The following is a 13,336-nucleotide window of genomic DNA, read 5'->3' as shown; positions in this document are numbered from 1 at the left end:
AATATGTAACATTTTCTGTTAAAGTTAAAAAAAATAATTTTTTAGAAAACAATGTTATTTTTCTCAATTATTGCAAAATGATGAAGTAATGATGCCACACTGCAATGACAGAATGAGATTCGTACTATTGCTGAAAGTAACTATTACCCCCCCCATGCATTGGCATGTTGGCCAAAAAATCAATATTTATTAAATTATTCAAAATCAATATTTATTAATTAATATTATTATAAAGCAATATTATTATATTAAAGCAATATTATTATATTAAAGCAATATTATTTATTTTTAATTATAGTGTTTGAATGAATAATAATATTGTAGCAAAAAATAAGTAGAGATGTGAATGGTTTCAGAAAAAAGTCAGCGTTTTTATTCCGTTATAGGTATAAAAAATATAAACAATTAGCTGATATTTTTGTTTTGTTTGCTAAAAATTAATTAAATAAAGAAAAAAATTTTAAAAACAAATTATTGACACCGTAATCACAGAAAGGTAAATTTTGGGGTCAGTGAGTTATGCATTCCAATAACAATGATGTACCATATTAATTCCTTTAGAAATAAGTTCAGTCTTGAAATTATTTTAGAGTGGCATCCATGAGCATACAATTAATGGGAAGAGATTATTGCACATTCTTAATAATTTGATTATGCTTTATTCATTATGTCAGATAAATTCATTGATGTTCTTAGACTTTATGAAAGACAGAGGCAGAAGTGCTTTTTGCTTAATTAAAAAACAACGATTTCTGGAACAATGACGATTAATTAATTTTGGTAATAGGTACTGATTGTTATGTACTAAAAAGCACAATTAATAAAGAAATGATATGAGACTTATTCAATTAGGAGAAGAATACTATTTGTTTTAGAGAACCATATGTTTATTAATATCAATGATGATTAATCAATTTTGGTAATATGTACTAATTGTCTCGTAGTAAAAAGCAAAATTAATAAAGAAATGATATTTATATAGGAGAACCATATTATTGGTTTAAGAGAACCATATATTCATAAACATCAATAATGATAAATTTATTTTGGTTATAGGTACTACTGCTACTATGGTAATTGGTGCACATTTAATTGGTACAAAATACACTAATACAGGTACAATGTATTACATAGATATGGCAGAAAGATTTCTGTGACCGCGCCTCAAAAAGGATAAGTACGAAAAATAATTGCTTGACTGTAGTAAATTCTGACTGTCATAAGCAACAGAATCATACCAAATGACATGCTTTTGAAAACACTTAATCTTTATTTTGATGGAATGACTTTGAAAAAATGTACTTTGCTTAATCTAATTACGCAAAGCCATAAAAATTATTTTAGATTAATTACTAATTGCGTTGGTACAACTTTTTCACTTATGTGCATGATTTCGTAACATTGTTCAGTGCCAATTTATGGATTTTTTTCACCCTGTATGACGAACAGGTAATCAGTTGGTAAACATATAAAGAAAGTAACAATGCCACACTTACATACAATCAAATAACTTTTTAAAAATTTATAAGTATCATGAAAAGTTAATTATAATTTTCAAATAAAACATTCAAAAATACTAGAATCCCAAAATATTAGTTTCAGTAAAAAACTATTTCTATGAACTTAAGTATTATCAATAATAAAGAAAAAAAAATATCGAAATAAAATATTTCAAAAATTGAGCAATAAAATGCATTATAAAATTACAAAGATTAACATCTATATAAATATAAACCTATATACATTAAATTGCATGCATTGTATAGTAAACATACATAGGACTTGAATGATAGAGCGTTCAGATGTATAGCAAAATAGTTACTTTGATATATATATGAACAAACATTGCACAGAAAAACAATGCATACAAAATAGTATTTTGCAATAATTCGCCTATAGAATCATTAAAACTAAGTACAAAATTCTTCTTTTATAATTTTGTGTTAAATAATTATAACAATCATTCGTTATTAAAAATTAGAAATGATAATGCAAGATATCATAGCAGGAAAAATGTAATGTAATAATAATATTATTCTGGATACAAAACCTGATCAATCTTTACATCATTCTCAGACGTAGGTATATTAGGAACAACTTGCTCTCGAAAAGCTAATGCTATTGTTGAAAATCGATTACCAAATTTCTCTCTGCATCGATTAAGATAAATATCATAGTAACCTTTCCCATTGCCTATACGATCACCGTTTTTGGTAAAGCCTATGCCTGGTACAATTATAAGATCTAAACCATCTAAGGAGACAAAATAAGAAGAAATTTTACGTGTGTTAAATTTAAGTCTTTAACAGCATTGATCACATGATTAAACAAAATAAATCTTGTTCAATGTTACATATATAAGGTTAGGGGTCTGTCTAGGTTTTGTGAAAATTAAAATTTCAAATTTGTCATAATCATAATTTGTGAAAATTAAAATTTATATTAAAAAATCACAAAATACACAAAAATAAGGTAAAAATATGGATTTATCCTTTCTTACAGGATACAAAAATAAAATTTTAAGAAAAAGTATTTTGTGAAACTACCGTTTTTCCTAAAGTTGAAATTTGGCCTAAACAGACCCCTGAAGGTGCAAATAGTTTTATTTGAGTGAATTTGTATTTTTTATAATTTATTAAATGGCATAAGAGTGACTTCTAATAAAAACCAACCAGTTGTTGGGATAACCATTGGAGGATCTATATTTTTAATTACTCGTACACACCATTATTTTTAACTTCACATCAGTTTCTGGATGATACGCTTGCCCCATACCTTCTAATATGGATTTAAAATTACAAACATACAGTTGAACACCTAAAGCCGATAAATCTCTTATTTGAATTGACTTAATATTAAGATCCTTTTCCTAACACAATTTTTTTGACATTTAAGAGGCAATTTCGAAATAATCTGAAAATAAAATGTATAGATTCCAAAAAAAATCTAGTAGACCAGAAAATGTAAAATTTCAGCTACCAAGCCAGTGGTCAGCAGACACTAATAACAAAGTAACCACTTTTTCTGTAAACCTTATGAATTTACAACCATTATCGATAGGTTTTTTAAAATTTAATTCACTTTTTTTTTTTGTTGCTTTAATTAAATTATATATATGAGACAAATTTCAGTTAAAGATACTGACTTTAAAGAACTTTATTTTAAAATTTTAGGGAAGGTGAAATACATTTAATGTATACATTACGACATTGAAATATGTTAATTGTCAAAAAACTCTGTTGAACGAAAAATTCTGTTTTTCTGAGTCTCTTTCTGCATTGATGTACTTTTTATCATTAAACAATTTAATTTTCAAAAGAAAAAAAAAGGTGAAAAAGTGATTTGTTGTTTATTTAATTGAGACTGCTACTTTTTTTTTTGTTTTCTCACCACATGGTGAGTGGTTCAGGTCCATGTCTCAGCATCACAGTGGAAACATTTTCAATCCTTAAGTGTACTTTTTATTTTCCAAAAATAATGAATCTTGAAAGATTTTACAAATATAACAGTATAGAATTCATTTCTACTCTTTTTGTTGTGTATTATATTTTTACAAAACATTTTAGTGTTTGTAAACCTTTTAATATTACTAACTCATTTAAATTAAATCATATTTCGGGCTGAGCTCATATTAAAAAACACATTAGTTCCGAACCTAATGAAAAATTAAAACTGGAAACTTTCATCAGACATTCTAAAATTTTTTTAATAGTTAAGATAAAAACAGGAACATTATTTAAACATTGCTAAATAAAAGTCAGAAGTTAAGAAAATTGGTTGTTGTAGTTAATTTACGTCGCACTAGAGCTGCACGATGGGCTATTGGCGTCGGTCTGGGAAACACCCCTGAGGATGATCCGAAGACATGCCATCACAATTTTGATCCTCTGCAAAGGGGATGGCACCCCCGCTTCGGTAGCCCGACGACCTGCAAGCGAAATCGAGTTACGGTAGAACAGTTTAACGAGGACCAATACCGCACAGCCTCGTTCCCCACGCAGGCTGATCCAAGTGGTTACTCACCCGCGCACTGATCGCAGCCAGTGATGCTTGACTTCGGTGATCTGCTGGGAACCGTGTCTTAACGATCAGTCCACTGCGGGACTTAAGAAAATTGGACAAAATACGAAACTTTAAAATATATGTACACATTGCGCATACATGTATAATATAAAGAGTCTGAGGCAAGAACATAAAACTTTTTAGAACTTTTAATTTTCCACATTTCTCATGAAAGAATAATAAGCATAATTCAAAATTTATGTATTTAAAACACACCTGAATTTAAAGCATTTTCATGAGAAACATCTGAATCTAAGGGCTGCTTTATTTTCCAGGAGGTTTCAGGTAAGTTTTCAAATTCATCTAGTGAATTTAGTTTCACCATTTCCATATTGGTTGATTTTGAACTGAAATAAATGTAATTAAAATATATAAATAAAGCTAGAAACTAAGAAATTAGCACAAATAATGTCGATTAAATTTACTCGTCTTTTTTAAAACTTTGTTTAGCTTTATTTAATAGCATAAAGATTTCCTTACTTGAACCTTACTAGTAAACCTTTTCCTTACTTGAATAAATAAAAATTTATACTTTACTTTAAAACTTTTATGTAAAAAACTATAATAAAAAATGAGGAAAGAGAATTTTCAAAACTGAAGAAATGATTCTTCTTATTTTTTACGCTAAATAATTTCTCACTAAATTTAGATTATTTAAGAAGTACGTTTTCTAAAATAAGAGCAAAAAAAAAAANAAAAAAAAAAAAAAAAAAAGAAATTTTCATAACGTAGCACAGTCTCTATATCTAACTCATGCTTTGGAATGCAATACTCTTTTCCAAAAGAGTGCTGCATTCCATAAAATTGAATAAGTAATGCTTTCTATAAAATTTGATGACTAATAAAACTAATTAATAAAAAAAAATCTTAAAATTGATCTGGTGAGAAATTTCATATATGTACCACTAGAAAAAAAATATAAATTTGTTTTATAAACTATCAAAATTTATGCGGAACACAAATTTATAGTAATGGTGTAAAAAAAAATTCCACTGTTTTCACAGTCTCTGTATCTAACTCATACTTTGGAATGCAGCACTCTTTTCCAAAAAAAGTGCAGCATTTTATGAAATTGGATTAGTAATATGCTCCTTAAAATTTGATAACTAATAAAACTCCTTAATAAAAAAAAATTAAAATTGATCAGGTGAGATATTTCATATATGTATCACTAGAAAAAAAAAACAGTTAAAAAAATTATAAACTATAAAAATTTGTTTGGAACACCCCCCCCCCCAAATTAATAGTAATGGTGTAAAAAAAATTCCACTGTGTTTCACAGTCTCTGTATCTAACTCATACTTTGGAAATCAGCACTCTTTTCCAAAAAAAGTGCAGCATTTTATGAAATTGGATTAGTAATATGCTCCTTAAAATTGGATAACTAATAAAACTCCTTAATAACTAAATCTTAAAATTGATCTGGTGAGAAATTTCATAAACCACAATAAAAAAAAATATGGACCATCAAAATTTTTGTGTTAATTTTTTTCCCCAAAATATTTTTAATCATTAATATACTAGGTAAGGTCAAGAAACAGAAGTCTTTGAGAAAGTGCCATCAATTTAAATCTGTTCCCCTAAAACAATAATAGGCGGGGAAAAAATTAGAGACAAAAGTTGAAATACTTTCAGGTAGTTCAAAGAAATGTGTTTCTTTACAATAAATAAGATAACAATAATTAAAAGTGCTAAAGAAAGAAAAGTTTCTCAATTCATTTTAAACTTTAGAGCTTACTCATATTTTGGAATAAAACACTCTTTTCCAGAAGAAAACATACTCCTTAAAATTGATCTAGTGTCAATCTCAATGTCCCTGCTTAGATAAACACTTATTCTCTTGCTATTCTTATACACAGAGCTCTGCAATAACTGTAATAAAAACAAGAGTTATAAGATGTCTTGAACTTGAATGTAAAAAGTAGTAAAAAAATTAAAACTTATGAGGACAAAAAAACTTTTCTCTCGACTTAATTACTTTCTAAAGGAAAAGTAAAAAATGAAGTAATTATGAGAACAGCATGAAACATACTAACTTTTTATGTTAAAAATAGGAGGCACATCAACCAAATGATTGCTACACAATCATTTTTTATTGTTACCTCAAAATTAAGCAATTTTTTTGTTCAAAAGAACATAGAATTTTTTATAAAAAATGCTTTTTCAAAAAAATTCTATGGCTATAAAATTTAAAAAATAATAATTATGCTCGGTTACCATAGAAACCTCATCCAGAAACTTGTTTTTTACGTTTTAATTTATTTTTTGATTGCTACAAAGTCTTGTCTAATATTCTTCTCTGAAGAAATGATTTAGTAATGGAGATAGTTAATACTGAATATTCTTCCAGAGCTTTAAATACTTATTTTAAATTATTTGATTTAATTTAATATGTTGATTAAACACAGTCTTATAAAATTAAATAGAATTTATGAAAAAGTAAATATAACTCATTTACTACTCAAGGGACAGAGAAAATAAACTTCTTAAGCATAAAATAGTGTGTAATAACATATCATCATATGATTATTTCATGATAAAATAAAGGAAAATTACTTTTAATTTTTTGTCTTTAATTTGGAATAAACAAAACATATTATTAACAGACAATAATATCTAGAAGGGATAAATATTACTAAGTAATACCACTAAGTAGAGTATAAATAAATAATTTACACACACATGTAAATACTGTTATAACTTTTATTATAACAGTATTTACTGATGACAGCTAATGATGTTTAAGACTATTTTGTTTATATACTTTTGTTTATATATTTATATACTTTTGGTTATATATTTTGTTTAGTTTATAAGACTATATCAAGTGATTTTTCAGCCTAACGAAAATGCACAAAACAGTAAAATGACAACTATCTATAATATAAGTAGAAATTGAAAAAATAAACTAATAAAAATTAACGAAAAAGGTGATCTCATACTAAAACTTATAAAAAAACTGAAACAATAGGGGTATTGAAGTTAACTCTTTATTTAAAAAAAAAACAGTTATTAGGTTTTGTAGCGAAAAATGAACAGCAAGTAAGACAATTGAATTTAATGTCATTATGGGTGTCAAAACATAACATGTTTTTATTAGTTACAAATTAAATATTCACCAAAATAAATACAAATCATGAAATAATTTTAAGTATTTAAGTAATAGAAAAAATAATAATAAAAAAAACATAAATAATAAAATAAACAAAATAATAAAGTTCAAGAGCAAAAATTATTGTTTCTACTGATACAAATATATGGGAGAAAGTTTTAATTTATTACCTTTTTGACATTACATTATTAACATTACTTTGATACATTATTTTGATTACATTATTTTGATATTACATTATTTAGATTTAATGAAAATGACAAGGTTAAACTTCATTGGCTTAAAAAAAAAGGTCGAATAAATCCTTATGAATTTTAAATTCATAGACATTACTAATTTCCTTATTAACAATTTAACATAGTGAAAATAATTTAAGTTATCACACTTAAAGCTTATGAATAATTTTTTTTTATCAAATTGCAATTTTAATTATTATAAAATTATATATGCTTAATTTAAATCAAATTATAATTAAATGACGCCCGGTGGCTGAGCGGTAGCGCTTCGCGCTGTCGTGCCACAGGTCCCTGGTTCGATCCTCGGGCCGGGCAAGGTTGACTCAGCCTTTCATCCCTTCAGTGGGTCGATAAATCAGTACCAAGCATGCTTGGGAACTAAACACTAGGGGTTCCGCGTTCGGCTGACCACCTGGCCGGAACATCTGCTCCTGCACCCCAGAGCCCAAGGTCAAGAAAACTGAGATGGGCACAGTAGGCCTTGACCTTCAATGGGATGTCGCGCCACTGAGTTTAGTTTTTTATAATTATAAATATTATGACTGCTAGGAACAATTTAACTGTAATTGTTTGTCTAAAAAATAAAACGGTAATAACTAAATAAAATTTAAAATGCTGACATCAAAATTAAACTTGATGGTTGTTTTTTAACATGCAACTAGTGGACAAATACAACATAAAATTTATCAAATTAAAAACCATTTCATTTTAATAATTTTAATGTTAATTAAAACCTAATAAACGTTTTCTTAATAACCTTTTTTTAACCTAAACAACAGAGATATTTTCAAAGAATGTAGATAAAAATAAGATAATATAAAGCAAAAACTATATTAAATTATGAATTGATAAAACAAAAAATTATGAGGTTTTTGTACTGAATTTTAGGTATTAACTTAACTTCAAATCTTTTATTTTTTATTACCTGAAGTATTCAATATAGTACTGGAAAAGTTTAAAATCTGACATTCTGTCGATTGCTTAGGTATTGTATATAATGCCTGAAACTACTCGGCAAGGTATGAAACAATTCATATTTCATACATTTTCTATAGAATGCTAAGTGAGAAACCGGAAAAGTATGAAATACATCTCGAATCGTTTTGAATGTAATGAAATGTAATTAAAAATGTCATTTAAGCCTGTTATGTTGTAATAACTTCAATTTCTTATTTTTTAAAAGAAAATTTTATCTCCCTTAATAAGAAAAACATAAATTTTGTTTTGTACAATTTTCATTTTCCTATAAGTATTTTGAATAATTTTTTCAATGGTACTCTTCATTATTTTATTCAGAATAATATTTGTATATTTTTTCATACTTTGCCTAAATAGCATTTCTCATTCTGTATAATGCCTTGGGAAAGTATGTCACGATTCTCAGATTTCATATTTGGCCTAAAAATACCCAGCATTAATATAATGCCTAGGTATTTATTAGTATTACTTTTAATAAAAATCTTATCAGATAAACTTTTGGCAAAAGCAAAATATTTGAAGATAAATAAAACAGGCTTTACAAACAAATTTTATAAGAAAGTATAGCGTGTCAACCATTACAACAATTCAATTCCAATTCACTAGTATATAAAATATGTTAACTCGATTTTACCTTAGGGTATCTTTTTATAGAAGAAGATTGACATTGTCGATAACACTCACCCCCCAGAAAGCTTAAGTTATTAAAATTTGAAGTTTTTTATATAAAAAATTACAAATGTTTTGTTTGAAATAATACAATTTACCATTAAATAATTTATGCATTCATTAACATAGAAATAAATTTAGAATATTTACATAGATTTTTATGAATATATATTGTTTTACTATTTTTTTCTAACTTAATTAACTTTCCTGACTGCATTTAACAATATATTATGTCCCTCTTTTCGGAAACATGTTATGGATCAATTTTACTTGATCACCCCCACAAATCTGTACTCAAAAAGGATAATCCTGTTTTTTCTCAACTTTCATTTTCTTGATTTAACTTACTTTTATTTACAGCAAATTATTAAAAAATAGTTAGCGCATCTACTCTAAAGACATAATACATTTTTTTTGTTTATTTCTTTAAGAAAGATCAATTTGTGCAAGTAATTGGTTCAAAGTAAAGTAGTCAGAAGATAAGGCAGTTAATAATAAGTGATATTAAATCAAAACTACATACTTTGTTCACAACAATATTTGATTGGAGAACTTTTTCTTCTGGAGGGATATTTTTTAATATATCTTTTAGCTGATTTCTTAATGATTTTTTGGCAGCATACAAAGCCATTATTATCTGGAAAAAAATATTATATAAAAATCTAAATTAATTAATTACTAATTTTTAATATATTAATATACTTAAGAAAACAGAAAATATTTAGAAAGGAAAAGATTTAAAAAAAAAAACATATTTTAACAAGAAAAGAATAAGTTTGTCAAATTTTAACTGTATGTAATTCTATTCATTAGCTTCAATAAAAATATACAAGATTCGGATGTGAAAGATACGCTGGTTAAAAAATTGTTTAATTCTTGCTATATTTTTAAAAAGGAAAAACTGATAACATATTACATAAGTAATGAACTAAATTTGTAAATAAAGGTACTATAGAATTCAAAAGAAAAAAAAAATTAACAGATAAATGTTGTAAGATTTTATTTAAAACAACTAAGACATAAACAATCACGAATTCCCCTCAAGAAACACAGAGAACATGCCATATTTGCTGGTCTTAAATACACTAATATAACATTTTAAACATTAAAACAAAATCTAACTGATTTTGAAATGAAATTATGTATGCTATTACTTATTTACATGTCAAACTGAAATTAGATTGCTTTGAAAGTTTTTAAAAAAAGTAAAAATTTTAGTAGCTAAAAATTTTTGTTGATAAAAAAAAAATTCAAAATTTAAAAGTTTTTAACTGGTTAGAAAATACAATTCTAAATATATTTTATTATTGTCATAAACATACATCTGTGAGATAATTATGTCTAGTTAAGTATGGCAAATGATCTCATTCAATTGACAGCTTATCAAAATCTGTGGATTTAAGGCAATTATGATTATCTTCTGAATTCCTTTCCACTAACCAAATTTTTCTTTCAAAAAAAAAAAAAAANAAAAAAAAAAAACTAAACCAGCTATTCTTGGACAAATTGTATTTCAAAACTGTATGAAGTGCAAGAAGAGAGAATCACAAAAATTAACCAGCTATTAACTAGAATTAAAATTCATCCTATGACAACAATTGATTTCATTTTTGGTGATTACCTTTGCTATCACAGAAATTGCTTGTTAACTTTTAAAAACAGTGAAGAATAAGGATGTATATTGAACCGAAGTATTAAGAGGCTCACTAATGATGTCACAAAGAAATTTGATCGGAAAAATAATTGAACAAATTGATTAGAAATATAACAAAATTTAATTTTACATCTGCAAAATAACCATGTCAAGTTAAGCAAGATCCTATTCAATTGACAGCTTATCAAAATATGTGGATTTAAGGCAATTATGATTATCTCATGTATTCATTTAAATTAACATATTTTTCCCTTTTATAAGAAAAAAAAAGGGGGGAAAACATGAACAGCTACTCTTGGATATATCTTATTTCAAAACTGCATGAAGTGCAAGAAGGAAGCATGAAACTTAACCAGCTATTAACCAGAGTTAAAATTCATCTTATGGCAACATTTGATTTCATTTCTGGTGATCAACGTTGCTATCACATAAACTGCTTGTTAACTTTTAAACTCAGTGAGGAATAAGGGTGCATATTGAACGGAGAAATTTATTTGAAACATAAAAAAATTTAATTTTACTCACAATAACACTTAGTTGTATTTTTTTTAAAAAAAAGAAAGAAACGAAATAATAAAGATGTTCATGAAATAAAATGCTATATTATTAATATATAAACAAGTAATTATTAATAATAAATATAAAACAGTTTTCTCTTACTTTATAGAAAACAATTTTCTTTAATAATGAAGAAACAAGTCTTTACGGCAGCAAGTTTCTGGCTATTCTTCTAAAATACAGAGAATTATAAAAATTGCATTAAAAAAATATAAAAAGATCAAAAATAAATTTTAACTACATTACTACTTTAGAAATGCAGGTCTAATTATACAATGTGCAAGGGTGCACTGAAAAAAAATTAAAAAAGAACTACTGCTACATTTTTAAACAATACACTGCTCGAAATAAATACGTTTTTACTGCATATATTTGATTTAGACAACACCTAAAAATTCAAATATTCTATTTAAATTTCAAAATATGAGATATTTCATTCTCATAAAATTAAATTGCTTAGCTTTCAGCATAAAATCAACAAAGAAGGTTTCAGTCAATATTTATCTATAAATAGTTTCAGTGAAAAAAAGTGATTAACTTGTCAAATAAAGAAATGAAATAAAAAGAATGGAACAAATTCAGAGCCACTATATACATATATATATATATATTGATAGATATACACATGGGTCTGCCCAAACCAAATTTACTACCGTTTAGCAGTACCTTCACAAATTCAACTTTAGGAAAAACGGTAGTTTCAGAAAATACTTTTTCTTAAAATTTTATTTCTGTGTCTCATAAGAAAAGATAAATCCATATTTTTGTGGTGATTTTTTAATATAGCTTTTAATTTTCACAAATTATGTCTGAATTTTCACAAAATAGGTACCACTTAAAAAAAACCCAGACAGACCTGACATATTATATAAATATATATATCACATATAAACATTTTACAAGAGTCAGGAAAAACCAGGATAATCTTTCAATCTTAGACCGAGAGCCCATCAAACTGTCTTTTTACGCTTCTTGACTGGCCACACTAGATCCTTTACTCTGTAGGTAACTACCACTACAAAAGTTTAACATCATTCACTAGTATATAAAGCATGCTAACTTGATTCTATCACGAGGTACCTTTTGATAGATGACGGTTGGCATGATCGATAACTCCGCCCCCCACAACTTTCAACCGAGGCCATAAGACTTATCCTGAATGTCATTGGTGCTCGACAGACATGGAAGACCCTGCGCATATTCTGACTTGTTTGGGGTTCGGTTAAGATGAGGTCCTGCGAGACTTCAGTCTTTTTATGGACTTTTTGGAGGTGTTTGGATTCATGGGAGTCATCTAGCGCTGCTAGTCGGTTCCGAGATTAGCAACAACAACAACAAGAATCAGTAAGAGACACTGGCGCCTAGGTACAGCAGTTGGCGCGATCAGGTATCAGGATTCAATCTTGAAATATCCCACTGAATGCACAGAAATAAAATTTTAAAACATAATAGTCTAATAAATTGCAAATGGGAAAAATTTAATATAAACCCTTTGCCTACACAAATCAGAATGACAAAAACTACGAGCAAATTTTGCTTGAAACTCAATTATGAATAATGCTTACACATTTCTATTTAATTTGCGTATCAAAAAATTGTTTTGTTTCCATACATTTTTACTATGTCTTTATTGCATAATGAAATTATCTTTTAACAACAAAGCGCTAAATTTTTTATTTACTACCAGTAATAATAAATACATACGAATATAATACGTATCTATAAAAATGAGAATAAATAAGTCAATATTTTGCAGTTATTAATTTTGAAAAATATTCCAAAATCAGTTTTATTTATGAATATTAAACAACTTAATCATTCTCCTGAATGACACAACCGAAAGAATATCCATTTTAAGAATAAGATTTAAATAAATATTTTGTTTTATTACACGGAGAATAAAAAAAAATCTTACACCAATTCAATCTTTTACTGTTTTAAATTCGTTTTGTTTGCAATTTTAGTAGCTTATTTTTGCTTCATTAAAGTTTCAAACTTTTAAATGAATTCATATTAAAGAAGCTTTGGTGAGACCACAAATAATCATGATATATAAGCAAAGCAAAA

At 26.6% G+C, this 13,336-nt stretch overlaps 1 protein-coding gene across 5 annotated transcripts; it reads right to left on the bottom strand.

Moving 5' to 3' along the window:
* Positions 1 to 865: 865 nt before the first annotated feature.
* On the bottom strand, positions 866 to 13,259 carry LOC122270296 (5-formyltetrahydrofolate cyclo-ligase). 5 transcript variants are annotated; one of them, XM_043047072.2, is made up of 6 exons: positions 13,185 to 13,259; positions 11,372 to 11,441; positions 9,581 to 9,694; positions 5,801 to 5,934; positions 4,279 to 4,409; positions 866 to 2,253 (listed from the first exon to the last, which is right to left on the bottom strand). In XM_043047072.2, exons 3-6 carry the CDS (start codon positions 9,686 to 9,688, stop codon positions 2,033 to 2,035), a joined length of 594 nt encoding a protein of 197 aa, XP_042903006.1. In that variant the 5' UTR covers positions 9,689 to 9,694; positions 11,372 to 11,441; positions 13,185 to 13,259; the 3' UTR covers positions 866 to 2,032. The 5 variants fall into 5 exon arrangements, with proteins under 5 accessions (XP_042903006.1, XP_071041586.1, XP_042903007.1 ...); XM_071185485.1 differs by having other exon boundaries at positions 1,937 to 2,253; positions 12,974 to 13,192; XM_043047073.2 differs by lacking the exon at positions 13,185 to 13,259 and adding an exon at positions 12,835 to 12,906 and having other exon boundaries at positions 1,937 to 2,253.
* Positions 13,260 to 13,336: the final 77 nt, after the last annotated feature.

The sequence above is a fragment of the Parasteatoda tepidariorum genome, chromosome 9 (genome assembly GCF_043381705.1).
Source record: "Parasteatoda tepidariorum isolate YZ-2023 chromosome 9, CAS_Ptep_4.0, whole genome shotgun sequence".
In the NCBI taxonomy this organism is placed as follows: Eukaryota; Metazoa; Arthropoda; class Arachnida; order Araneae; family Theridiidae; genus Parasteatoda; species Parasteatoda tepidariorum.
Note: the sequence above shows the minus strand (reverse complement) of the source record. Positions and strands in the feature narration are given on the sequence as shown.